Here is a 26,812-nt window from a genome sequence, read left to right as displayed (position 1 = left end):
AGCTCTGCTGAGCAGCAGCACTGCGGCACATGGAGACATCATCCAGCCCCATCCGAAGTGTCCAGGCACCATGGGCAGCACGGGCATCCCACAGATGGCTTTACTGAGCCATGGCTTTACTGAGCTTTGGTCTCCCTGGGTCACAGTGGTGCACAGTTTCCATGGCACGTGGAGACTCCCTTCCCCAGGGTCAGACCTTGCGTAGCACCTTCATGTCTCTGCTGGCATCCAGGCAGCCCTTAATAATCCACCACGGGCAGGCACAGCATCACCCACCCGTCCTGGTGCCCGCTGCCACCCCGCCCATCCCATGCCAGCAGCCCTCTGGGCATCGCATCTCCTCCTGCCTGGTGCCTCACGTTTCCTTCCATGCACGTGGGTTGGAGTGTGCTGGAGAGCAGCGCTGTGCTGGGGGAGCAGGACCCCCATTTGGGGGGCAGCTGAAGCCCCCCCCATCACCCCCATCCCCAGAACCCTTTGGGGTGCTGCACAGCAGCCACTCTGTTCTCCCGCCAGTGCAGCACGGGCAGCGGGGCTGTGCTGGCAGCAGGAATAAGCCAGGGCTGGGAAAACACCATCTTCCTCCCACACAGCCGCCCACGGCCCCGCGCCCGCTCCGCCGCCCCCGCCGCGCCGGGGCTCACGGGGCGGGGGTGGCAGCTGCGGGGTGGGGGCTGCGCCCTCGGGCTGGGTAGGGGACGGGGCAGGGGGTGCGGGCTCGGCAGCCCCCGGTGCAAGAGCCGCCCTGGGACAGCGTCCTGCCGCAGGAATGGGCTGGGCTGGGGGTCAGGGCTGCGGGGGCCGGGGCTGCCCCATATCCAGCCCTCCCCGGGGCACAGGCGAAGAGACTGGGGAAGCCTTTGGCTCATTCATTTTTAATCCTGGCCAAGAGGAGTAGGAGTGCGGGCATGAGGTTTAGGGACAGTGCAGGACAGGACTGGCCACAGGACCTCAAACAGCCTCAGCAGCCCAGATCATGCCGTGGGGGTCTTTGGTCATGCATATCCCTGTAGGATGGAGGCGACAGCAACCACCGAGCATCCCTCGCCATTCTGTGTTCCCACACGCCACTATGGCTCAGCTCCCATTGCTGGGCGAGTCCCTCTCGAAGTGCCAGAGCCAATCTCCCCGTGCCAGCGACGCCCTCCCAGTGCCTGCAATGCGGGGGGCAGGATCTGTGCTCGAGCAGGAGCTGCGGGTGCGGGGGAACGCACAGAGAGCAGAGCGGGGCGGGAGGAGGGGGGTGCACGAAGCCAGGGCTCCCCCCACACTGCTCCCGATCCCTCACCTGGCAACAGGGACCGCATCCCACGGGGACAGGCGGGGGCAGGACCCTGGTGCCCGCCCCGCTAGGAGGAGGTGAAGGAGGATGCTCGGGCTCCGGGTACCGGCCCGGGCGGGGCGGGCGGGGGCAGCGGGAAGCACCGGCCGAGCTTGCGCAGGGTCCGGGCCAGGTCAGCGCGGAAGCGCCGGATGGAGAAGCAGTAGATGAGGGGGTCCAGGCAGCTGTTGAGGCTGAGCAGGGCCACACTCAGTGTGTGCAGCACATCCAGGGTGTCAGAGGGCCCGCAGAGCGGTGCAGGGGGCCGGCTCCCCACCCAGGGGGCCAGCGTCAGGTGGTAGGGAGCCACACAGACCACAAAGACCAGCAGCATCCCCAGCACCATGGCACGGGCCTGCTGCCGGTGGGAGCCTGGCGAGGCCGTGGCGGGCAGCGACAGCGCCCGGGCGATGGAGGTGTAGGTGCCCAGCACCACCAGGAAGGCGGCGGAGAAGAAACCCACCATGGCGTAGGCATAGCCGCGCTGCCGCCCGTGCTGCTCAAAGCAGGCCGTGGTCCCGGCGTGCGTGGGGAAGGTCTGGTGGGTGGCCAGGGTGGGCACGGCACAGCCCAGCCCCAGCAGCCAGGCCAGGGCACAGGCCAGGGTGGCACCGCGGGGCCCGGTCAGCGGCAGCGCCCGCCGCGCCGCCCGCACGGCGCAGAACCGGTTGAAGCTGATGAGTGCCATGAAGGTGATGGCGCTGTAGGTGGCCAGGTAGTAGGCGGCCCCAGCCAGGCGACAGGTGGCCTCTGAGAGTAGCCAGTCCCCCCCAGCCAGGTAGTAGTGGATCCAGAGGGGCAGGGTGAGGTTGAAGAGGATGTCAGCCAGCGTGAGGTTGATGAGGTAGATGCGGATGGCCTTCCTCACCTTGCCACTCTGCAGGAAGACCAGCAATGCCACCAGGTTGCCCGGCAGCCCCACACACAGCACCAGGCAATAGACAACGGGCACCAGCACGAACTGCACCGGGTTGTTGGGCACGCACTGGCCGGGGTGTTCCACCAGCAGCGGTCCCAGCACCGAGCCATTCATCCCGGGCTCCTGCAAACATGGAGAACAGTCAGTGGCACCCCTGGGGACAGGGGAGGGATGTTGACCTGGACAGGACAACCTCTTGGGCTGGCACCTGCGGTAGCTACAGGCACTGGAGGTAGAGCCCCGCGGGGATGCCATCATCTGCCAGAAGGACTCAGCTCACACAGGAGAGGAGACCCCAGCTATGTCCTCCCACACAAGAGAGCCTAGAAGTCACTGTCAACAGCCCAGCCAGGGCTCCCAGGGAGTGGCAGGCACAGCTGCAGCACAGCCAAGGGACAGAGCTGCAGCCGGAGGCACCCGAAGGTGCCACACTGGCTCCAGTCAGCAGCTGCAGGGCTTAACACCTCCCACACAGCACGTGCCTGTGGGGCCACCCACCCCAGCCCTCCCCCAGCACCCCAAATTCCCCATGGAACCAGACATGAGGAAGTCACCCACTGCCTCAGAGAGCTCCAGAATGGAGAAACCCAGGTATGGACAGGGGGTAAAAGCACAGGGCCAGCATCCCCCCATGCCCCCCAGTCCTGCACAGCGGGGTTTGCCGCTGGTTCTGGCCATGGAAAACCACGCTGTGCTGCAGTGGCTGTATCCAGGGCTGCAGTTACTTCACCTCCCATCACTGCCTGCCCACACCTCGCCAACGAAGGCACTGAGTCACCAGCCGGTGTTTTCCAGCACGGCAGGGCTGGAATCGGTACAAGCAGCACCCAGCTCCAGGTTGAGGCACAGAGAGCACCAGCTGCTGAGCCTGGGGGACCTCAGCTAGACCCCAGAGGAACCTCTGAATACCTCAGTGGTCCCTTTTTCCTCCTCCTTCCCCACTGTTAGCACAGTGAATACTCCATCTCACCCACGCCACAATTGTTACTTACCTTGTCGGGTCGGGCAGCAGCGGCTGTGTCCCCTCTGGCTGCTCCTCACTCTGATCCAGCCAGGCTGGGGGTGGCTTTAAGTGCTGGGGGAGGCAGGGGCTGCCTGACCCCCACCCACCATCCCAAGCCTCCCTGTGTGTGCCTGTGGGACAGCAGTGGAGTAGGGAGAGCACCTGTGTGTGTATGTAATGGGGGATTCCCTGCTGGAGCCACCCTAAGATCCCCTGCGCCGGCTGACGGGGCTGGGGTGTGTGGGAGTGGCCAGTACTGGCCAGGCTGACCCCCCTGCGTGCCCCCAGCCACATCTAATACCATTTCCCAGGGCCCTTCTCCCACCCACGCCTGGATGAATGCAGCAGAGGGTCAAGTTTCTGCACCCGGCAGTTGGGGAGAAAAGGGATGCCCCAAAGGGATCAAAGCAGGAATCTGCCTCCTCCTGGCTCTTTGTGCTTCTGTTGGCTTCAAAGCTGGTTTTGAGGGGAGCAGCCCTAAAGGCCCCTCCAAGCTCTGTGAGCATCTGACTCACTGCTTTGTGGCCTTGCAATTTGTGTGTGTTCTTTTGGGACACCAAAGTTGTCACCTCAGATCCTGTCAGGGGTAAAGGGGTGTCTTACACCCCTCACTCACCCCAACAAACTCCCCACACAGCCATCCCAGTCCCCTTGCTGGGAGACACACAGGGTTCAAATGAACTGTGGTTCATCCTGTGCTGTGCCCATCTGGGGGGGCAGAGGGTGGCTCCCTGTGGGAGGAAGATCCACAAGAAGCACATGCCTGCCTGGGCACTCAGTCCTGTCACTCCCTGGGTGTGCAGCAAGGGGCCTGGCACATGGCTGGGTGTCTGTGGGATTCCACTTCAGATGGGCTCTCCCCACTGTCCTGCACCAGCTCCCACATGTCCTCGTGCCTTGTGTCCAGGCTTGGTTCCTCCAGCCCCAAGACATCCCTTTAGCCCCCGAGGCTTAGCATGGGGGGGAGGCAGAAATAAAGAGGGAGGCAAAACGTGAAAAACAAGAGGTTTTATTCCAAAATTTGAAAGCCCCCGAGAGAGCAGAGCCAGCCCCTGCTCAGTGTGGCCAAACGCTGGAAAGAGTCGGACACTTTGTGCGAGTTTAGCAACGGAGCTGCCAGAGCAATGCCACAGCAGCGTCACACTGGTGCCACAGCCACCGTCCCACAGCACCAGCCCAGGTCCCACAGTGTGGGGACAACCAGCACCAGAGTCACTGGCACAGGTGGGAGAGGAGACACTGTGTCTCATCAGCAGGTTATCTTGCAGGATGCGATGTCAACCCTGAAAATAGCACAGAGGCATTGCTTCCCACCGGCCGAGCTGTCTGTCCTTCCCGCTGCTCGTCACTCGAACTTGGGCCGGGGGGCAGCTGGGTACCCGCGGATGTTGAGCAGCAGGAGGAGGCCGAGGGACAGGGTGGCCGGGGCACACATGGCCAGCGGCTCCTGCAGCGCCAGCAGCGTGTAGATGGCACCTGGGCAAGGAGCAGAGCGTGGGAATGGGGGTCTCAGGCCGAGGGTGTCCCAGTACCCACCACGGGCAGCGGGTGCCCACTGGCTCTCACCGATCATGACGACGCTGAGGATGAAGTTGCTGATCTCCTGCAGCAGCTGGGGCCCAAATGCCAGCAACAGCCCGGCTGTCACCTCCACCCAGCCCACGGCCACCAGGTACCTGCCTGGCTCCGGCACAAAGCCCAGCTCCTTCAGGGGGAACACCTTGGCAAAGCGCACGAACTCCGATGCCTGGGAAGGGCGGGAGGGGAGCGAGGCAGCCCTGAGCCTGGGTTGGGGGGATACAGCCCCTCCAGTGTGTCTGCCCTGCCCTGCTCTGTCCTCCAAGAGGACCAGCTCTGCATCCTAAATAACTCAACACACACCCTAAGGGGATCAACCCTGCACCCCAAAATTCTTGGCCCTGCAGCCCAGCACCCCACCCAGTCCATTTCCCCAGTGGGATCAACCCTGCACCCCAAGCGACTCAACCCTGCAGCCCAGTGGGATCAGCCCTGCACCCCAGGTAACTCTCGCTGACTCACAATGAAGGGCTCAGCCTTGGATCCAAAGTGCTCCACCCTGCAGTCCCAACCTGTTTATTCTCACCCCGCACCACAACAGGGTGAACCCTGCTCTTTTCCCCTGGAGCTCAGCCCCGCACCCCAACCTGTTCTTTGCCCTGGAGCCAGCACAGCAAAGCTCTCTCTGTTTTCTGCACCACTGCCCCCAAGCTGCTCATTCCCCCGGGCTCGGCCCCGCTCACCATGTGCCGGTGCAGGTCGGCAGAGAGCCAGTCCGAGACCTTCAGGGCTCCCGTGAGGGAGAAGAAGAGCCCGAGCAGGACACGGAGGGCGGTGAAGGCCGCCGCCATGGCGGGACGGGCGGGCCCGAGGGCGGAGCGGGGCGGAGCGGCCCGGCCCCGTTCTCGGCTCTGCTCGGCCCGATCCCGCTCCGTTCCTGTTCCCGGCTCAGCTCAGCCCGGCCCGGCCCCGTTCCCAGCTCTGCTCGGCCCGATCCCGCTCCGTTCGTGTTCCCAGCTCAGCTCAGCCCGGCCCCGTTCCCAGCCCGGCTCGGCCCGATCCAGCTCCGTTCCCAGCCCGGCCTCATTCCCAGCTCGGCTCGGCCCGATCCCGCTCCGTTCGTGTTCCCAGCTCAGCTCACCTCGGCCCCGTTCCCGGCCCGGCCCCATTCCCAGCTCTGCTCGGCCCCGTTCCCGGCCCGGCCCCGTTCCCAGCTCGACTCGGCCCGATCCAGCTCCGTTCCTGTTCCCGGCCCGGCCCCGTTCCCAGCTCGACTCGGCCCGATCCAGCTCCGTTCCTGTTCCCGGCCCAGCTCCGTTCCCGGCCTGGCTCGGCCCGATCCAGCTCCGTTCCTGTTCCCGGCCCAGCTCCGTTCCCGGCCTGGCTCGGCCCGATCCAGCTCCGTTCCTGTTCCCGGCCCAGCTCCGTTCCCGGCCTGGCTCGGCCCGATCCAGCTCCGTTCCTGTTCCCGGCCCAGCTCCGTTCCCGGCCTGGCTCGGCCCGATCCAGCTCCATTTCCAGCCCGGCCCCGTTCCCAGCTCGGCTCGGCCCGATCCCGCTCCGTTCGTGTTCCCAGCTCAGCTCAGCTCGGCCCCGTTCCCAGCCCGGCCCCATTCCCAGCTCGGCTCGGCCCGATCCAGCTCCATTCCCAGCCCGGCCCCGTTCCCAGCTCGGCTCGGTCCGATCCAGCTCCATTCCCAGCCCGGCCCCATTCCCAGCTCGGCTCGGCCGGATCCAGCTCCATTTCCAGCCCGGTCCCGTTCCCAGCTCGGCTCGGCCCGATCCAGCTCCATTCCGAGCTCGGCCCCGTTCCCAGCCCGGTCCCGGATCCCCCAGCCCTTGGATGCTGCCGGAGCAGGGGGTGCTCAGATGTGCAGCGTCGCCCCCCAGGGTATGACACCTTCCCGCTCGCAGCTTCATCTTCCCACCAAAACAGAGGGAAAAGGGAGCCCCCACACCCTGCAAAAAACCCGACAGCTGGGGCTTCGTGGGCTCTGTGAGTGATCCATGTGTGTGACCCGGGGCAACATCGGCTGGGTTGGGGTGCGAGGGGCTGCGGGGACTGCAGATGGGGCAGGGTATCGGCAATGCTGGGCACAGCCCCGGGGAGCAGACACGAGCCGAGGGAGCAGGAGCTGATGGAGCAGGAGCCGATGGAGCAGCAGCAGCGAGGCTGCCCTGGCCCCAGCGAGGCCGCGCTGCCCCGGCCTCTGCGTCACCGCCTGCGCTGCTCCGCCACCGGCACAGGCCGAGCCTCCCAGGAACGACAGCCCGGCCTTGGCCAGAGCCAGGCCCAGGGGAGCCGCAGGCGATGACGTTTGTGTAATTCAAGTGGAAATATTTTTTTCATGCCAATAAATCACGAGAGCGTGAAGTGTTTTCCAGGCACGAGGAAGCACGGCCAGCCTGGACCTGCACCGACCCCAGCTCGGCCACCACGTTGCAGGGGCTGCGACAGGATCTGGCTGGACAGGGGCCAGGAGCAGTGACACTATTTTTACTCCTCGCTGCACGTGATTCTTCAGCTGCTCACCACAATTTGGAGCTCGGGTTGGCACACCATGCAATGACAGCAACAGGCCAGGGCAGGCTCCAGGCCTCCATAGCTTGGAAAGCTCTTTGTTAGAAAGGAATTAAAAAATAGGCACCAAACCCAAAAAAGCAAGTCCACGTGCAGGGCTGTGGCAGTCACTGCTCCAAGGATATTGTTCAAGTGTACCTGCTGTCAGCCTCTGATCTTTTATTGACTACAGAAGGTACTTAATGACTGTTTGGTAGAAGGAGGTGTCAGCCTCACCTGAGGACACTGCAGGTGATGTGTAACACCGACACCAGCACCAGGGAAAACCCATCCCCATCCCTACAGCACACAGGCTGCAGTTTGCTCAGAGCAGCGAGCTGAGGAGGTGAAGTTCAGCACATGGAATGCTGGAACAGTTTCTCACAGGAAGCAGCCAGTGCTGCAACAGTGGAAATGAGGACAAGTTACTGGAAAATAACAGAATCTGGAGAAAAAAGGCTGCACAAGCTGCAGTGGCTGTGGAGGCAAAGACACTGGACCCCAAACCCTGCAGGGCAGCTACTGAGGAACCACAAAACCTCACTGAGGCCTTTTCAGGACCTAGACAATACCACAAAGTCATCAAATCAGAGTGAAACACCTCTGATTGCCCTCACCCAGCACCTGATTGCCTGAGAGAAAAGAGCAGCAACTCCTAGTGCAGCACCAACCCTCGCTGCCACGAGCACTCCCAGCATCCACACCCCTCTCAAGCGTTTCATACCACTTTGCCACTTAAAATTCAATTTATTTTCATGTTTCTAATCTGGCAAAGCAGGACCCAGCCAAATGTTTACAACTCTTCGTGCCACTGCAGGAGGAAATCCTGCTCCAATGAGCAGAGCCACCACTGGTGTATTTCAACATATTAAACAAGTTGATATTTAAACAAAGGATTGTATTTAATGACAGCATGAACCACAGTGTATGTGCACAGTGCAGCTGCCAAAGCACCAAGTGAAGCAACATCAACCATGGCAATTTGTGCTGCAACAGCTAAACCCAGCACTGCTTTGGCCTCTAGAGAACTCTAACTCTTGGCATCTCAGCCGTAATTACTCCAGTCATCACTAAAAAAGCTATTAAAAACCAACCAGGCACAGGTAAACATCTGGAATTCTACAATACAAAATTATGTAACACACAAAATGGGAGTAAGGACTGAGTGAAATTTCCAGAAATTTGTGTTTCTCAGACCCAGCCATACCAGTCCACACTGACAGATTGTTTGTTCACTGAACACCCTCCCAGAATAAAACAGAAATAGTTTACAAAAATATTTAAATATTTTATTTTTAAGAGCTGTATGTTCCTTGTTCCTCTTCATTGCACTCTGACTTCTTTTTCTGCAAAGCAAAGCACACAATTAGAAAGATTTTGAAAGAAAGACAGAAAACAACAGCAGAAAGTACATGACATGGAATCATCATTCAGAACCACAGGCCACATGCCTGCCAAATATTCTCAAGTATTCACATCAGATTAGAGATTAAATGAACAGAATTTATCTGTTTTTAAAATCAGATATGGCTTTGTGTGTTTTCTACCCCACAGCAGTGACAAACCACAGAGGATTCAAGAGGAATTCAGCCACTGAATCCCACTGGCTTCACACCTTACAGGTCTGCTGTTATTTACCTGTGACTCTTGAGTTAAGGCACTCAGCATGTTGCTCCTCAAACAAGTTTTAAATATCTGAAGTTTCCCCTTGTAGCTTAGTGGCAAATTAGAGGGAAAATGTCATTAATTCCAGCTCTGCAAGCTGTTTTATTTCCCTGAATTGCTATTTGCTGAGCTCCTGTACATGCTGATTTATACACCAGGTTATTTTTTAAATTCAACGTTTAGGCATTTCAGCAAATAGCTTTTTAACAAGGTTTATTTGAATTAACATCTGAGAAGCAGCTGCTTTATTTTCCTTTTCTCATGCTGACAAATCACCATCTGCAGCCTGAGTGCAGGAATGGTCATTTCTTGTTTGACCACCTGCTGCACACAATGGACAGAATTTATTTGCTGCTGCAGGGCTGAAAAGCCTCAGACAACGGTTACATTTTGGCTCTACAAAAGCAAGATACACAAACTTTATATAAAATTGAGATTAATCACACATTTCAGGCAGGAATTACATAACCCACAAGGTGATGGCTGCAGAGCCCTCCTAGCAGTGCAAGGACACCAACTCCTTACCTGTCCACCTGCTCCCTTGGTCCCTCCACACACCACTGGGCACCGTGCTGGATGTGCTCATGTTCGATTCCTCAACTGGAAAAACATTCCCAAGTTATTATATCACAGTGATTTTGAAATCTTTTGTACAAACCCACGTCTAGAAAGGTATTTTTAGCTGCTGCTGTCAAGGTATCAAGCCCAGGTGGAATCAGGGTGCTCAAGCCCACAGCATGACAGCAGGGACTGTGTTCTACCCACACATTTAATGTATCAATCCATCCCAACTTCTCAGTGTTCCCCACTTCAAAGGTACTCAAAGTGACTGAACACCAAGTGTCCAAAAACCTTTATGATTTCATCCATCCAGCACAAAAAAAAAAAGAAATACTTACTTCCCACGGATGAGCACTCTGGTGTCACTCAGCTTTCATCTTCACCTAAAGGATAACAACTGAAGTTATTAGAGTCATACACAGCAAATTGGGACCGTTTCAAAACTAACTTAAAAATAAGGTTTTAACATACATGGACTGATTAGTTATGAGGGGGAATTTATCAATTATTCCAAACTATTACGTGGAAGGGGCAGAAATAGGCTAGCCTAAACACTCATCAAGAGCTGAAGGAATATGCAGGCAGCTGCCTGAAGAACTGCACCCTGAGCATGAACCATAACCCCAGCCTGAGCACAGTGAGGTTTGATTGCAGCCAGAGGTATACTATCCCTTATGTGAAGGCATTAATTTTGTCAGCTACTTCAACTCTATGACCCTATTTGTCTCCTGTAGCAATGCCCCCTCTCTTCCCTTTCCTGAGGGAATGCAGTGGTCCTGGCCTCTTGGAGCCATCATGTTCTACAGTCCAACAAGTGCTTCAGAAGCCAAAGGCAGACACTAGAGGTTGGCACTGTCACTGATTTTATCCTCAGCAAGGTTCTTCCCTCCTCAAGACCCCCCTTTACTACAGCTGAGGGCAGCCTGCAATGGTGAGAGCTGGGGATGTGATGCAAGGCTCTGCACAGCTCCAGTTGGGAGGCAGATCCCACCATGGGCACAGCATGATCTGACCAGGCAGGGACAACTTCAGGCTTTAGTCTCCAACCCACCACCCACCTGGGTTTCCTCACAGCCCTTGGGAGCAGGAGTTATGCACGTTTTGTTTCCTCTGCCATAGCAACAAACACCATGCATAAGGGATACTATATCTTTGTGCATCCTTTGAAAACTCCAGATTCCCTGCTAGCCACACTCCTCCCAGCCCTCCCCAGTTAGCTCTTCAGTACTGGTGTTCAGAAGCAACATTTATAGAGATGGGGTGTTCACAGATCACTGCAGGATTGCACAGCCAAGTCCTAACGTGTCAATCATTACCTAGCAGCAATGACACAGGTGGGAGAAGGCCAATCCTCCCTTTTTTCCTTTTCCAGGCAGCAGCTATTTAACAGCCCCACTAGCTGGTATGGAGAGTGAAAAAAAAATCTGAAGCTAATTAGCTGATTCCAAAACTTGCTGGTAGTGGAAGAAGCCAAGTGATTCCCCAGAGCAGCATACTTGGATGCATCCTTCCCAACATGCTCAGCCTCATTGAACATAATGGAACAGAACACTGGCCTTCCTGATCATGTCACTGCAGCTGGCAATGATTAACAGAGACATGCAACCCCATTACTGCTCCAGCCCTAAAACTACTCACAGGCCTCAGTGTTTAGCTATGGGGAGAACTGCAAGCAAATCAACACTTTGTATGCTTAATGTTACAATAAAGCCCCATCCACGCTGTGCTGTGCTCTCCTGCCAGCACCAGGCTCTGCTTGGAGGGCCTAGCAGTACACAGATGTATTCTGACACCACACTTCTGAGCTTCAGGTAAACTTTTGAGAAAAAGTGTATTTCACACATAGATAAAAATCAAGATGAAACACAATGCAAGCACTTGAATGTCATTTCTTGTACCCACTTGTTACAGACTGACTTAGAGCAGACATGACTAAGTTTGCTACCACACCAAGTTTGTTTCATTATTGCAGTCAGAGCTGGTCTGAGCCCCATGGTTCAGTCACAAATTGCTTGCTCCAAGAATGTCAAAAACCTGCTTAGTTCAAGTACGTAGAATGAGGCAGATGTGCCAATAACCCCTCCACGACATTCCTGCAGGTCAAGTAACCAGAGCACACTGGAAAAACTTAAGTCAGATCTTGAGCAATGGTTTAAGATCACTAATTCAGTTTTGCTACCTGACAGCACAGTGGCTGCCAGCAGGTTTGCTACCGGATCCCAGTCCCAGGTAAGGATAAGCCATCACAAAATGGATTCAAGTCACAGGTAAAGCTAAACCATCATGAAAAACCAAACTGATTTTGTGACAGGGTGTCACTGTGTGACCAACTGGCATGGGCTACACTCACTGTGGTGTAACCAAAGACCTACTGTCATTATCTTATGGTGCACCTGCTACTTCAAGGGTTCAATGGAACCTGGAAAGGTGGCTACAACAGAGGGCAAGGTTGTCCAGCAGATCCCTGTTCATCAGCAAGAGTCCTGCCTGGAAGGTAACAAAGAAGGGTCCAGAAGTGACAATAATACCAGAAACGAGTATGTAAAGCAGAACTTTCCAGAACAAGGGAGAACACATTACAACACCTGTGAAATAAACTGAGTATCAGACAAGAGCTGTATTATTCGCTGGAACAAGGGACCTTGAAATTCAGGTTCAAGAGCTAATGCAAAAGAGCTGGAGATCAGCACGTCTGGATGTCTGGCAATGTAAGCATGTTGATCCTGGAACACTAGAGTCAGGAGTTTACTAATGAAGAGATCAGAGTTACATCCCAAGACTGATGAAAAATGAAATTGTACGGAACACTGTGAAGATGACTCTACGAGGCAGAAGTACAGAATCTCATCACTGTCAAAGCAGAGGAATGCATCAGGCTTGTCAAAGGTTAAAATAAAGATTACTGCAATGTCCAATAAGCTCTATGAAAATCACAGGGATATTCAATCAAGCACTCATTTATGTCCTCAAAAATATTCTGGATCAGTCTCAGAGCTGCTTGTACCAATAGCTTGAGGTGATTCTCACACAGCACACAGGAGGCAAGAGCAGTGGTTACTAACACATTCCCACCAAGCCAAGACTCTACCCATGGATGAGCTGCAGATGGGCCACTTCATCACTACAGAAGTTTAAACCTGTTCTTTTCCAGGCACTGAGAGCACCTTGTCAACTACTGAACTGAGTTTAAGATCACATTCCCTCTTCCCCACAGTGCTCATCATTTAAGGATATCTTCATTACATCGGAACTAAGAAAAATCCACCCAAGCCAAGTTGTATGTACAGAGGAATCGGGTCTGGAAATCCTCATCTAAGAACCACAGTAAATTATTTGTTGTCTCTGAATGAGACAAAAATCTTCCAACCGAAAACCACGCAACTTTGATGCGAGCTCAGCATACAGGTATGGAGTGCTGCACTGTAATTCCACAGTCAGAAGTGTGATGTCAGAATACCCACAGTATAAGATTACATAGAAAGTCACCAAGTTAGATTATATTGCTTGTTACCTACCTGTACGCAGTCGGCAATGAGAATCTTGGAGCAAGCAGGAATACTACATCCGGGTCCTAATGTCCATTGCCATTTGTGGTACTACGTTCCTCACAGTTATGAACTGCAGAAATGCTGGCTAAGTGCAGTTATGTAGCAGGCCACTAGTTTAAAGTGTAAATTGCAGTCTCAAACTCCAGCAAGAACTTGCTGCCACAGTAAATGGTTGCCAAGGAGAAGCCAAGAATTTTGTCTACCACAAAAATACCACAAAATCTCAAAAGCATTTTCAATTTCTTATCAGCTGTATAAATGATTAGTGTAATGTATCTACACCAGAAGGTAAGATTATTCTGTATTCATTTCTGAGAGAGTGTGAAGACATTATGTGTAACGATACCAGTTTCTACTTGCTGCAGTTTTTAGAGCTCCAAGTGTCAAAATGGGCTCAATTTTGATAAAACAAGCTAAATTGCAACAGCCAATGTCCTCCAAGTCCAGTACAAAAATGTTACGTGATCCAGACCATCCAAAAACAGGTCTGACCAGCAAAGCACTTTTCTGAATGATTTTAGAAGATTTAATTATATAAATCTGAGTTTATGAAAGTCCAAAACCTCATAGGAACAGATCAAAGGAATGTCACTTTCTCGCCTCCCACATTTAGTAACTTTTATCAGATTTTAAAGTTGACAAGTTTGCCAGCTTTTAAGACACCATCTTTAAAAGGTCTTGAAAAGAAGTTGGCTAGTTCATCACATGCCTGTTTAGTACATGCAACTCAAAGCAGAACTTGTTTTAGAAATTCTGCTTATGCAGCTACAACAAAGCCAGATTTAACCAATCTTTCAGATCTTTTGAAAACTGACAGATCTTTCAAATATATTTACTAATCATGGTTTTGCAGCTCAGCTATTTTAATACCTAGCAACAGTAGCTTACGTACAAAACAGGGGTACCCAAAGAAAAGATCTGTAAGGTACAAAGACAGCAGCATCCTTCACTCTTCCAAGTTACAGAACTATAAAAGAACATACTTTAGGATATGCACCAGCATCTCTTTTAATAAAGAATGACATGTAATCTGAAAAATAAACTGAAAAAATTAATTTAATGTTCACGTTCAGAATTCCCCACCTCGGACACCTTCACCTTTTGAGGGTGTCCCATGAACACCCTCCAGAAAAGATATTGTTTAAAACCGCTTCAATAATGCAAATTGCATTGATACTGCTCATTTGTAAACTACCCAATACAAGTAACTTCCAAATACTTGGTCTGCAGTTTAGGAACTGCCAATTTGGAATTCCCTCCTCAAGAGCAATTCATTGTTGTAGCATGTTATCAATCCCCACACTTTTCTGGGTAAACAAAAAGCATTCACCAAACAAGCTCAGTCGCTCTTTAGTGAGCTTCATGTTCCACGTCAGTGTTACCTGTATCAGCATTTCCCAACCTGCTATTCTGTCATTTAAGGGGTAACAGTACCTCAAGAGGGATCAGACATCTGTATCCTAAAATCCCGCCATCTGACACTTCAGTTTTAACCATAGGGAAAATTTAGCAGAAAATTTAGAATTAGCCAATGCTTAGCACAAGGAATGGAAGGATATTGGGAAGGTTAAAGCTATTCACAGAACTCTGCTCGTTGGGGATCATGTGAAGTTACAGCCAAGCTAAGTTTACCTACTCTGTGCCAAGCAGGTTGATGTATCCTGCATTAACACCAAGGTATTTGACACTGGGAAGTCACGTTCCCAGTTTACCTGGCACATTGTAATAATAAGCAAAGCAACTACCTTACCAATGAGTCCAGAACGCTTTCAAATTCTTCTGGGGCTTAACAAAATGAACAGCAAACTAACGAATTCATCAGATCTTCTACAAAAAGAACCTTAAAGGGAGTTTATTTGCACTGTGTAGTATGAACTCTTAAAACTCCAGATTCAGATACTACTTTTGAAGCATTATCTCCAAACATCAATAATAAAAGAGCGATAACCATCATGCAAGCAAGCTGATTGCTGTATTTTACATACAGGATTTTAGGATTTGCCCACCAGCTACACAATTTAAGAATAGTTCCTGCAGTCCCCATAATACAAATGATTGTATTCTGAACTAGGCAAATTAGTCCACTGTTAGCATGAGGACATAAGCAAGTTAACCTTAATCACTCGAGTAACACTTCTGGTCTTTTTGCCAAGCAATTTCAGGCAGGTGTACAATATGGAGCAAGGCCAGATCCTGTAATCTCAAGACAGCTTAAGAGCATATAAATATCACATTAACAATCCTTCAGTGAGGAAGTCAGCCAATACAAGGCATTCTATGAATTTATTTTAAAATAACCATTGCTAGTCTTCTGCTTAAAGTCTTTGAAAGATTCCAAGCAGTAACTGCCAGGGTGGTAAGTGCTACCATCCCACCACCCATAGCTAAAATATGGAATTCATTACTGCACTGCTTGCAGTGAAGCTTTAAATAATGTATCTTACAGCATTTGTAAGATTTCCATTTGCTTCCTTATCGCAGCACAATTACTGCTCAAAAAATCTGCACCTACTGCAAAGTTCAGCTACAATTTAACCCAATCTTTGGCTAGAGAGGCACTGTGGGAAGAGATCTCACTCTTCACTGCAGTTCCACACCCTGGTCTAGGTCCGACCTCAGCTCGAGGCTCTCAGGTTACTGTGACAGGTGTGGTATTCAGCCTCATTTGTTTAACCACGACTGGCAAGAAGAGTTACTACATTTAGTTTTCTATTTATTTGAAGCACAGTAAAAAAAAGGTTGGTACACTTTGGGAATTCAGTGGCACAAGGTACACTGCCATCAAGTTAGGGACGTTATACATCAAAAAAACAGCTAAGTTTGATTTTGAAACACTGCATTACATAATTAAATTGTACTCGCCCAAACAGACCACTTACAAATATTAGGTCAGTAAGTTTCTAACATCCATAAAAACGTAGCTTTCTTACTAAAATGCAAGAATTAAGAAGTCGGTGTCTAAACAAGACAGACAAAAACAAACTGGAATGAAACTACAGGTCACATCTAAAATCGGGGCTTTTTGTTTGGGGCTTCATATTCTTCTCTCCCTCTACCATATCCTGCTGGTGTTCCAGGCCCCATTCCTCTAGGACCCTGGCCACCCACGGGCCCCGCACCTCCCTGCCCAAAGCGTTCAGGACGCTATTGGAACAGAATTAACAGTTCATTATAAGTAGTTGATGTCCATGTGTGTTAAGTATATATTTTTAGAAGGTTCCGTAGTCAAGGTTCGTCGATACAATCACCATTGAGCCGATCCACAGGTACCGGGAACATAGAAAGGAAAAAAGGGTAATTTAAAAATTAGTTTATTGTAATACATGCCTTGAGGTATGTTCCCACTTGATGCATTCTCATACATCTGTTACAAAGAACAGATCTTCCCTGCAGTGCTAGAAATGTAAGCATTAGTGCAGATGTGAATTAACAACCTTTCCAAATGAGCTCTAGCAAAATTTTCAACCAAGTTAATGCAAATAGCTTGCGAACTTCTCACCTTTAGTGCAGTAAAAGCTCAGATTACATCACTGTCATTTCCAAGTAAGCCTAATGAGAGAATGCAGCTCTGGTTGGCTGAAGCAGGAGCTGACATTCATCAAATGTAACAGAATGCCTACTCACCAGGACTGGCATGTGCTGTCTAGAGACCATGTGCTTTTCAAGATGGGGTTAACACTACGGTCTGCTGACTAAACTGCAGAGGCCTTTGGCAGTACCAAAACTCATTGTGAGCACTACTGCATTGCAAGAAGAAAAAAAAAATGTGAAAAAAGCTACTGACCAGTGCTTTACCTAACCAACGCAACTGCTCGAGCAAAGACTGGCACTTGTTCAACCCAACGTACTCCAGAGCTGCCGGTGCTGCATCAGATGCAAAACGTGTTCCAAGCACTCAGTGTTTCCAGTTAGAGCTATGCACAGAGGGTTGTGTGCATCCAGGCAGTATCTCCCCTCCCACCCCACCTTCACCACAAGCTCTTGGAAAATTCACAGCTTCACAGCAATTGAAAGGTTTCACACCAAGGTGTAACAGTTGAGTTACTCTGCAATAAAGCAGAGACTTCAGGTCTATTTACTAGTACCTCTAGTTGCATGTACTTTGTTCAGTTATTGTATTACTAGGTGTGATCAGCATTCAACCTACAGAACTTACACATTACGAGGTCAAAGAGAGCTTTAAATTTTCATTTCAACCAAGGCTCCCACTACTGAGTCACAGAACAAATGGTAGGTGGTTTGTTACAAAAAGTATCTGCAACTGAAAATGCACACTTCAGAGCTCCTGACTTCTGAAAGTCAGCATCAATCCTTCCAAGAAAGGAGTTTCACAAATATTACTTAGGTTACTTCTGCCTAATTCATGGCAGCTTCAGCTCATCTCCAGTTCTGTTTAAAGTTATCAGCCCAAGAACTGTGACAGCATCATGTAGCAGAGATCCCCAGCCTAAGAAACTCCAGGCAGTTAATCCACCTCACTGTCACATCTTTTGACCAGACCACATTTCAGGTATTACACAAGTTCAACATGCACCTGGTACCATGGTTTTCAGGAGCAAAATGTACATAGTATCCACCACACACTGCCTAACTGCTCACAGGAAGCTCAGGAACTGCTTACATATCAGTAGGTTATTGAGATACCTTAAGGCCAACAGCACTGTCTACTGAATCAATGATGCTCTGGGAAGTTACCATTCCAAAGATATGTTCCCCAAAAAGGTAAAACAGCAGGTATCTGACAAGCTACTATGGTAGCTCAGTTCATTAAGCCAGAGGCCTAAACCCACCCAAAAATCATTTAGTTCAGCTTGTGCTACAAGTGTACACCCTTTCAGGAGGGTGAAGGCACACTGGTATCGCCACCTAAGCCAACAGATTCCCATCCTGCCCATTAAGCACTTCTGTAATCTACATCCGTGGTGCTTCAGTGTAGGAACACCAAGCAGGCTCCAAGCCCAGTCACACATGTAGTGTGCCAGAAATTAGTACAGTTTGGAAACATACCTCAGAACAGGAGATATGCTGTAGCTTTAACAGGCTCTACCTTTGTGTCATGCCCAACACAGGAAAACAGACCAGGCTATCATTCCTTTGGGAGACAGGAATCACAAACGGCTACAGTCCAGGATAGCTGGAACATGCCTGAAGCTAAAAACCAGCATTTCTGCTCTTCTACAGCAACATCATCACAGACTAAGGGATATGCTGTTTACCATTGATTACTTAAGTTCATCTGCTGCTGGAACAGACCTGAGCGCAGATTTTGGACTCAACAGCACACCCAGACCAACATGCATCCAGCCTACCTAGGCTTGGAAGGGCCAAAACAAACAGTGTTACACATTGGGAAGGAGAACAAAAAAATCTCTCTTGTCCATCAGTACAGAACATCAAATTACTGAAAAGCTACATTAAGCATTTTGATGAAATTTGTCAGATTCTCTAGAATTCATAAAAAAATCCTTCCAAGTCTAACAGTGACGCAGAATTTCCAAAGTCCAATGAAGTCAGTTAATTGCAAATATGCTTAAGAGCACATTTGAATTCACTTACAAACAATTTCTGAGTGTGTAAGCTACCATAAAGGTTATCAACTACTCTAGTGCTACACACTGCCACGTTGTCCTGTGTTAAACACCTGACAAGAGAGTCAGCAGTTAACAGTGACATTTCCACAACCATCCGAACACTGGAGAACTCATTCCCAACCACAATTCCCTTGTGCTAAGCTAAAGCCACCACAGGATACGTTACCATGTCACTTCCCATCATAGAACCACTCATGGCTGCTTGGCCAACTCCTGGATTAGCTTCATAACCTATGCCGCCACCACCTCCCAGAGGTGGGAATTTCTGGGCTGCTGAAGCATAAGGATCTAAGAGAGAGAAATAGATAATTATATTCTGACAATTTCTAAGCGAGCCACACGAAGTAATAACTTAAAAGATTCTTTACCTCCCATGTTCATTGTGGCAGCACCACCCATTCTCATGTCTCGCTCCCTCTGCATAGAAGAAACAACTTTTAACCTGGATAATCAACCACCAAAATCCAAACTTTTCAGGAGACAAAGCACATGTAGAGCCACTACTGCCACAGCCCGAACACAAACACAGCGCAATCACCAACCCAAGGGAAGCAAAACACAGTGATCTTGAAAATATATCAACAAACTTCCTGAACATGGTAATGTACCCCCAGCCCACCACGGTGTCACTTACTGGATCCATGTAACCCATTCTACTGTAATTCTCTTCCCTCTGTCTTCTCATCTGCTCTTCCATCTCCCGCTGACGGATCATCATCTCCTCCTCCCGCCGGCGACGCTCCTCCTCCTGCCTGGTCACCCCAAAGCAAACTGTTAAACCCCAGCAGTGGAGCACATCCAACACACACCAACATCACTTGCTTCAGCAATATAAAGGTACTGAATGATTACATTTCAGAAAAAAAAAAAAACATTCTCTATGGTGCCCAAATATTTGAGGAGAAACTTACATAGTAGTTCAATTTCGCAAAGACAAACTGAAGCAGCAATGGTGTTTCTTGAAAAATAAAAACTTTCATATGTAAGTAATTGGGGAAAAAAAAAGTGTAAATGTAATTTTGAATAAAATCCCATGAAAGCCAAACTAACCTCAGCTGAATTTCCTTGCGTTTCTGCATTTCCTGATTATGGAGTTCTTCCATACGCCTCAGTTCCTCCTGGCGCCTCATGAGGTCTGCAGGAATGAAGCCTGTGAGCAGCTTTTCCACAAAACATCACATTTTAACTATATCTGAATTAGATCTGCCTCAGATCACTGTAGCAGAAAAGGACCTCCCAGTGTCACTGCTCTTACCAATACACCACTGATATAAATACCAAAAACTAACAGTTTCTCTTTACCTCTGAATTCTGAAGTTCATAGTCAGAAGCATGAATTTACTCATTAAATCATTATACAGCCATATATCTAAGCCAGCATTTAAAGCAGAAAGAATTCAGAACCCATTACCTTGTCGCAAGAGGTTTGCCTGATGCTCATGATAAGCATCTTCCATCTCACTTTCAAGTTTGTCCTTGGCATCTTTCATATTTTTTGCCACTTGCTCTCTCTGTTGTTTTTCCATTTCATCTAAAGATTTCCATCTCTGGGAATATTCAAATTCAAAACTGCCAGGCTGAGCAAAACGGGGAGGAGTCTCTCTTTCCCTGCAGAAAGGAAGACACTCAGAGTGTGCAATCCTGGAAACTCAAGGTCAATACAAGATCACAAGAAATACAAGGGCACCCTGAGAACACCTGACAACCAGGGGAGAAAGAACTGGCTGTGATGGAAGTGCTGCACTCAGACAACAGCACTGAACACAAATAATTATCATGGCACATGTGGAGACTCCTGCACTATCACATCCAATCAAATCTTCTTGCCTTATTCTTAAATGTCTTTAGACACTTCACTGTTGACAACTGCAGGTGCAGAATCCTCAAACAAGAAAGGTCTTTGCCCAAGCAGGCACAACCCAGGTGGATTTCTGCAGTGCCAAAGCACTCTGTGTCAAAGGCAAATAAAAGCTCTCACTTCCACTTAAATAGTTCTAAAAATGCCTGAGGGCCAACAGTTTGTTTTCTCATATAAATAAACTCTAATTTAAAATTCAATAATTTGTGGAACGAAACTACCAAGTTCAAAAGCATTCCATACATTACCAACATGAAGTAATTCAACATTCTAGATCACTGTATTAGTTCACATTCTTCTCAAAGCTGCCTCTAAACCACTTACAATTTTTGATCAAAGCAAGGAATTTTGAACCCTTTTCTAAGCCAAGCAAGACTGACTGGATCTCTCTCCCTGCATTTCCTTTTGTGATGTGGGAAAATATAAAAGCCCTACAACAAACAGGTTTAATACACAGATAATAACAAAAAACCTGCTGTTTCAGAAAAGATTACTCTTGATTCTTTACTTGTTTGTTTACTTTACTTTGTTCCTTTCTATCAATAGTTAGCTTATAAGGTAAATCCGCATGCAACAAGTTTATACTAATCATGGAATGAGTTAAAATTTTACTTTTTTCTCATTTCAAACCACGAATGTAAATTTCCAAGTTCCTCATGATGATGGGATCATCAACCCAAGACACGCCTCAAGGGAGACGACAGCTCTCAACAATAGCATGAAACAAATCAAGTCTGACTTTTCAAGTTTCTACATACACCAAAACCATCTGTCGAGCTGCTATTTCTTTGTAATACAATGTAGAAAAATGCTTGTGTAACACTTGGTGAATACACTAAACAAATCATTATGTTACTTTAAACTAAGAACAAAAAAACCCCAAGAACTGGAAATACAGCCAAAAATATAAAGACTGTTTCTGAAAATTTTTCCACATTCCTCAGCGCCAGGGGCAATACCGCTTAAAACATCATTAATACCCTCTTTATATAAAAAAACTGTGCCTACTTTTGATACATTGGATTCTTCTGAGCAAGCTTTTCTGGAAGACCATCTTCATCATCCAGTTGTTCCAATGGTTCCACAATAACTGGCCTGGGAGTGCTGAACAGAAAATACTCGTTTTACTGCTCTGAAAGCCTTTATTCTGAAAAACTAGACTACTACAATATTCAGCTTAAAACTAAAAGATCCTGTCAAAGTACTTACGTTGTCAACAAAAACACTCCCTCAGTACACCGTTCAAACGCTTTCCTTGCAGCTGGCTTTGATGCAAACTCAACAATGCCTTTTCCTGTTGATCTACCTCGATCATCTACAATCACAACAGCTCTTTCCACCGGACCGAACTGGGAAAAAGCTTCCTCGAGCAACTCGTTGGATACGTAGGGTGAGAGGTTCCTCACCGAAAGGGCAGCGGCATGAGTGGCAAAGCGAACCCGGAGCTGCCGGCCCCTCATGGGGGTATCGTCCAACTCTGCCTTTGCGATTTCTGCAAGAGCTCTAGATTCCTGGGGGAAGTGCAAAACCCAGCTTTAGAAAACTAAGTTGTACATCACCACATCGCGAGAACGAAAGGATGAACACATAACATGAATGCCTACCAATTTAATGAATCCAAAGCCTTTCCCCTTGTTGATAAAAACCTCTCCTGGCTCCCCGTATTTGGCAAACAGTCTTTTAAAGTCTTCATCTGTGATATCAGCGGGCAAATTCCCCACAAACAACCGGCAGCGCTGTGTGTACGTCTTCTCCCCGGGCCGCCTCAGCAAAGAGAGGTTCGCTTTAAACCCCTACAAAGAATCAGAGCAGTTCGAGCCACCACTGAGTGCCGCACACAAAATTGCGGGGAGACCTGAGGAGCCCCGGAGAACGCAAACCGCAGCCCCGGGACCGCGAGAGGACTCCAAGATTCACCGCGAAGAGACCCAAACCGCACAGGGGCACGGCGAGGAGATCCAAACCACAGTACGGTGCCACCGCGAGGGAACCCAAACCGCAGCCCCGGGCGACGCGAGGGAACGCAAACCGCAGCCCCGGGACCGCTCCGACACCGGGACCGCTCGGACCCCGCTGAGGCGCCGCCGCCTCTCCCCGCTCCTCCCCTCAAGATGGCGGCGCGGGCGCGCGGAGCCGCCGCCATCTTGTGCCTGAGGGAGGCTGGGGGGGGCCGTGACTCACCTCGTCCGACAGCTTCTCGCTCCTTTCTCCTGAGCCCTGCTGTGGCCCGAGGCTCTGCTGGCCCTGGTGCTGCTGCCCGCGGCCCCGCGGCTCCCCGCCCGGCCCGCCGCGGTGCCCTGGGCCGCCCTTGTGCGGCCCCTGCGGCGGACCCCCTGGCCCCTTGGGGCCACCACCAGGAGACTGTCCTTGTCCTTTCTTAGGGCCGCCGGCCGGCGTGGGGCTGGGGCTGGGCTTGGATTGCGGCTGTGGACCGGAGGGAGACGGGGAAGGAGCCGAAACTGGCGGCTGCTGCTGTGGCTGCTGGCCCGCGGGAAGCGCAGAGGATGGAGGCGCTCCTGCCTGACTGCCGGTGGGTCCCGCCGTGGTGGCGGAGGCTGCGGAGGATGAAGAAGGCGGAGCAGAGGTGGATGTGGGTGGCTTCGGCGGTTCGGGCTTCGGGCCTCCTCCCGGCGGACCGCCTGGGCCTTGCGGGCCGCCCGCCATCGGGCCGCGGTTCTGTCCCATGCCCATGCCGGGCGGCGGCGAGCGGAAATCGTGGTTAGGGCCGCCGCGGCCGCCACCGCCGCCACGCCGGTGAAAGCCGCCGCCACCGCCGCCACGGCTACGGAAGCGATCCCGCGACATGGTGTAGCGGAGGGAAGAGGCGGAGATGAGGAGAGAGCTCCGGCCGCGGCGGCTGCTGCTGCTTCCCAGCGCCCGCTGCGCAAAATGGCGGCTAGCTGGACGGCCTCGCCGCCGCCTTTGTCCGCCCCTTATATAGTGTCACCGCCCCCGGAAGCCCCCCTCCTCCCTACCAGCCAATCACCGACACCGGCGGCAGTGACTGACAAGATAAGTCACCAATAGCGTGTCGCAATTCCGCTAACTCTTTGATCTCATTGGTAACAAGCCTGCCCTCTGTCCATTGGCGCGTTTGACCGCCGACGTTGGCACGGGCCGGTCCGTTAACTCCCCGCGTGCTGATTGGGCAGTTTGAGCGGCGGGAGGCGAAGTCACGGCGGGAGCGCGGCTCGTGATTGGCTGGCCCGGCTGTCTGTCACGGGGAGGCGGGGCCTGGGCCTGGCTGCGCGGCGCCTCAGGGCACGCTGAACTCTGCCTGCGGCTGGAAAAATGTCAAATAAACGTATTTTCATTACAGGCCGGAGGCTTCGCTTCTGCTTCGAGATGAAAAATGTTCGATTTATGTATTTAAGGGTGGTAGTGGAACCCCGGCGCCAACATAGGGGGTCACGTTTAGTTTGTTTTGAGTGAAAGGTCGGGCAGGGAAGCAGCAAAAAAGGAACATTTTTTTTCCAGACGTACTGGGAAAGCAGAACACAGCTTGGTGCAACCAAAAAGCGACGCCAAAAATGCACACAGTGCATTCTGAGGTGAAAAGCAAGCAGCTGTCCCAAGACCATAGTGGTTGCAGTCCCGATATTCCGTGTTCCATTATTAAAAACAGGCCAAAGGCACATTCCGTGTCTTGACAGCAGTGCCAGCGGGACACACCAGCACCACGTTTTTATGCCTTCCCTTTGCAGTGTTTCAGTCCATCCCCCTCCCAAGCTCCCAGGAATGTTTCACATTCAGTTTCAGGTCTGAAAAAAACCAGAAATCAAATCCCGTGTGAAACCCAAGGGGAAGTCCCACGTTCATTGCACAGACCTGCAACTGTGGCAGTGCTGCGATAAAACATCATCAATCTCATAAATATTTCTGATACCCTGTGGAAGTCCAAGGCCAGTTTCATTCTTCATTGAATCGTGGAATCACAGAGTAGTTTGGTTGGAAGGGACCTTAAAGCCCACCCTTTTCCACCTCCTGCCTGGGCAGGGACATTTCCACTGTCCCAGGTTGCTCCAAGCCCCATCCAACCTGGCCTCGGACACTTCCAGGGATCCAGGGGCAGCCACAGCTTCTCTGGGCAACCTGTGCCAGGGCCTGCCCACCCTCACAGGGAACAATTCCTTCCCACTGTCAATCCAGCCCTGCCCTCTGGCTCTGGAAAGCCATTCCCTTTTGTTCTTGTAAATTCTCTCCATCTTCCCTATCAGCTCCTTCAGGTATGTCAGGAAAATTAATCCACAAACACCAGAGGTTTGTGTCCAAAAGGAGACAGAGGAGTCCCTTTTGCTTTATTCCAATAAAGAGAGACGCCATGGAGCATCCCCTGGGCTCTCTCAGATTTTTGGAGGACTCAGCCTCCTTTTTATCCCAATTTCCCTCTCTCTTTCCCCATTGCTGAGGTACTTGAGAGGCACAGACTTCCCGGAATGCTTGATGCCTAAGATTCCCCTCTAATGTATAACCTTGCCTTTAATTTTTCATTCTTACAGAATTCATAGTTTCCCCCCCACCCATTGTTTCTTTCATCTTCCAATACCTGCTTTCATTGCTACAGTTTGTAAAGGCAAATATCTTTTTCCATTCATCAATCGGTGCAATCAATCCCATTGTTTCTTCTATCTCTCAGTGCTAGTCTTATCTACCAGCAGATCCACAGTTTGTTTGTAAACACAAATCCAGTGTTCCTCTCAGGTACTGGAAAGAATTAGACCTTCCCAAAGTCTTCTTTTCTCCCAGTTCTCCCAGCCTTTCCTTGTGGGAGAGCAACAAAAGAAATGTCCCTGTGGCTTTATATTTTTGAAATAAAACGGAGCCACAGATTGATCCTGGCTCCGAATCAATGTTGTACAGGCTGTGGGACTTCAGCCACTTCCAAGCAGCGCAGGATGGAAGCTCTAGGTTGTTTTAAAATGGATTCTGGCCATGGCCATGTTTCTGGCAGTGAGTGTTTCCACCACGAGGTGTCTCAGAGGTTAAATCACTGTAAGAACAAATTTGGGACTGGCTCTTTTCACACACAAGCAACTGGAATCGCCTCACTGTCACATTTGGTTCTGTCTCTTCAGGAAACAAATAATAATGAGTAGAAAAGGATTGAGTTTGCCTTTGTTGTGTCTTAAGTATAAGTGAAGTGTATTTTAAGGGGCTACTAATTAATTTTGTTCTTCAAAAGAAACAGAGTAAATTATTCTCCTAATTCTGCAAAAATTTGCACGACAAAAATCAGAAGAGAAAAAGGGAGGGGCAGCTCTGTGTCACCAGGGACAGGTACCAAGGGAAGGGCTGGAGTTGTGGCAGGGGAGTTAGGTTGGATATTATGAGTTCTTTCCCCAGAGGGTGCTGGGCACTGCCCCAAGGCCGCCAGAGCTCCAGGAGGGTTTGGCTGCCAGGGATGCCTGGGGGGATCGTTGGGGTGTCTGGGCAGGAGCAGGAGTTGGACTCAATGATCCCTCTGAGTCCCTTCCAACTCAAGATATTCTGTGATTCTAAGACTATGAAAAATCTATACAACAAAAATCTGTAGAATTTATCTGAAGTCCTCAAAGTGGCTTTGAATTTCTCCAGATCTAGCAGAGGCCAGGGTAAGAATCCATGTTTTTGCAGCTGCAATATGAGTGTTTATCCTGGTCTTCAAATCAAAGAAAAACTGATGCTTGAGCAGGACTTGAAGTAAAAACAACCTCTCTTAAAAATCACCTGTTTTGTAAGTGCTCATGCTGGGCAGCTGGCTGGTTTCATACAAAAACAAACACCGAGGAAGAAAGCTTGGGATGTTCTCCCCAGTATATTCTGCTGTAAACAAATATATCTGAGACTGGGAATTCTTTGTGACACCTGGGATAAGAGTTGAAGTATTTCTCCATCCTTCACATTGATCTGTTTATTGGGATGTTCAGTGCACACATATATTAGTTCAGTTTAATAGGGACCACAGAGAGAAGCAATAAAGGAAGAACTCCAGACCTTTCTTGCCCTCAAAATACTAATCTATTCAAAAATAACACCAGTGTTACTACTTCTGAGGATTTATCATACTGTACAACTGATCTAAAACTTGAATTAAGCCATGGTAAGAAGCAGTCCATGACTAATGAGGAAAAGACCTTAGAGGAATATGACAGAGGGAACCAGGCTGACACAGAGGTGCCCAAAGTTCTGAATGTCTCAGCTGCCACGAGCACAGGATAATCCTTGGGTAATCCCTGTGTGGAGCTCAGCAGGTGATTGATTCTGATAATTTTTTTTCCTTAAACTGTTT

General features: G+C 50.2%; 3 protein-coding genes across 5 annotated transcripts; all 3 read right to left on the bottom strand.

Moving 5' to 3' along the window:
- Positions 1–783: 783 nt before the first annotated feature.
- On the bottom strand, positions 784–2,501 carry LOC117007584 (platelet-activating factor receptor-like). Its single transcript, XM_033080851.1, has one exon. The coding sequence runs from the start codon at positions 2,496–2,498 to the stop codon at positions 1,350–1,352; it is 1,149 nt and encodes a 382-aa protein (XP_032936742.1). The 5' UTR covers positions 2,499–2,501; the 3' UTR covers positions 784–1,349.
- Positions 2,502–4,236: 1,735 nt separating this feature from the next.
- On the bottom strand, positions 4,237–5,655 carry LOC117007474 (transmembrane protein 35B-like). Its single transcript, XM_033080683.2, has 3 exons — positions 5,505–5,655; positions 4,810–4,990; positions 4,237–4,719 (listed from the first exon to the last, which is right to left on the bottom strand). Exons 1-3 carry the CDS (start codon positions 5,610–5,612, stop codon positions 4,589–4,591), a joined length of 420 nt encoding a protein of 139 aa, XP_032936574.1. The 5' UTR covers positions 5,613–5,655; the 3' UTR covers positions 4,237–4,588.
- A 3,856-nt stretch (positions 5,656–9,511) lies between these two features.
- On the bottom strand, positions 9,512–23,460 carry LOC117007411 (splicing factor, proline- and glutamine-rich-like). Of its 3 annotated transcripts, none has more exons than XR_006163117.1 (11): positions 22,726–23,459; positions 22,149–22,337; positions 21,754–22,055; positions 21,553–21,648; positions 20,098–20,294; positions 19,737–19,821; positions 19,321–19,438; positions 19,055–19,103; positions 18,853–18,974; positions 9,886–16,239; positions 9,512–9,586 (listed from the first exon to the last, which is right to left on the bottom strand). XR_006163117.1 is itself a non-coding variant. In XM_033080556.2 (11 exons), exons 1-10 carry the CDS (start codon positions 23,347–23,349, stop codon positions 9,910–9,912), a joined length of 1,803 nt encoding a protein of 600 aa, XP_032936447.1. In that variant the 5' UTR covers positions 23,350–23,460; the 3' UTR covers positions 9,512–9,586; positions 9,886–9,909. The 3 variants fall into 3 exon arrangements, 2 of the variants coding, with proteins under 2 accessions (XP_032936447.1, XP_032936446.1); XM_033080556.2 differs by having other exon boundaries at positions 9,886–9,930; positions 22,726–23,460; XM_033080555.1 differs by lacking the exons at positions 9,512–9,586; positions 9,886–16,239 and having other exon boundaries at positions 17,226–18,974; positions 22,726–23,460.
- Positions 23,461–26,812: the final 3,352 nt, after the last annotated feature.

This window comes from Catharus ustulatus, chromosome 26 (assembly GCF_009819885.2).
Source record: "Catharus ustulatus isolate bCatUst1 chromosome 26, bCatUst1.pri.v2, whole genome shotgun sequence".
Lineage (NCBI taxonomy): Eukaryota > Metazoa > Chordata > Aves > Passeriformes > Turdidae > Catharus > Catharus ustulatus.
The sequence above is the reverse complement of the archived record's forward strand: the minus strand, read 5'-3'. Positions and strand labels throughout refer to the sequence as shown.

What these genes read in the sequence shown, in the direction of transcription:
- LOC117007411 (XM_033080555.1), bottom strand. Translation starts at nt 23,349, where the DNA reads ATGTCGCGGGATCGCTTCCGTAGCCGTGGCGGCGGTGGCGGCGGCTTT. An exon ending in GGCAAACCTCTTGCGACAAG is followed by an intron (nt 19,822 to 20,097) that starts GTAATGGGTTCT and finishes TCATTCCTGCAG; the next exon opens with ACCTCATGAGGCGCCAGGAG. An exon ending in CGCAAGGAAATTCAGCTGAG is followed by an intron (nt 19,439 to 19,736) that starts GTTAGTTTGGCT and finishes TGGGGTGACCAG; the next exon opens with GCAGGAGGAGGAGCGTCGCC.
- LOC117007474 (XM_033080683.2), bottom strand. Translation starts at nt 5,612, where the DNA reads ATGGCGGCGGCCTTCACCGCCCTCCGTGTCCTGCTCGGGCTCTTCTTC. An exon ending in CCGACCTGCACCGGCACATG is followed by an intron (nt 4,991 to 5,504) that starts GTGAGCGGGGCC and finishes CGCCCTTCCCAG; the next exon opens with GCATCGGAGTTCGTGCGCTT. An exon ending in CCTCAGCGTCGTCATGATCG is followed by an intron (nt 4,720 to 4,809) that starts GTGAGAGCCAGT and finishes CTCCTTGCCCAG; the next exon opens with GTGCCATCTACACGCTGCTG.
- LOC117007584 (XM_033080851.1), bottom strand. Translation starts at nt 2,498, where the DNA reads ATGATGGCATCCCCGCGGGGCTCTACCTCCAGTGCCTGTAGCTACCGC.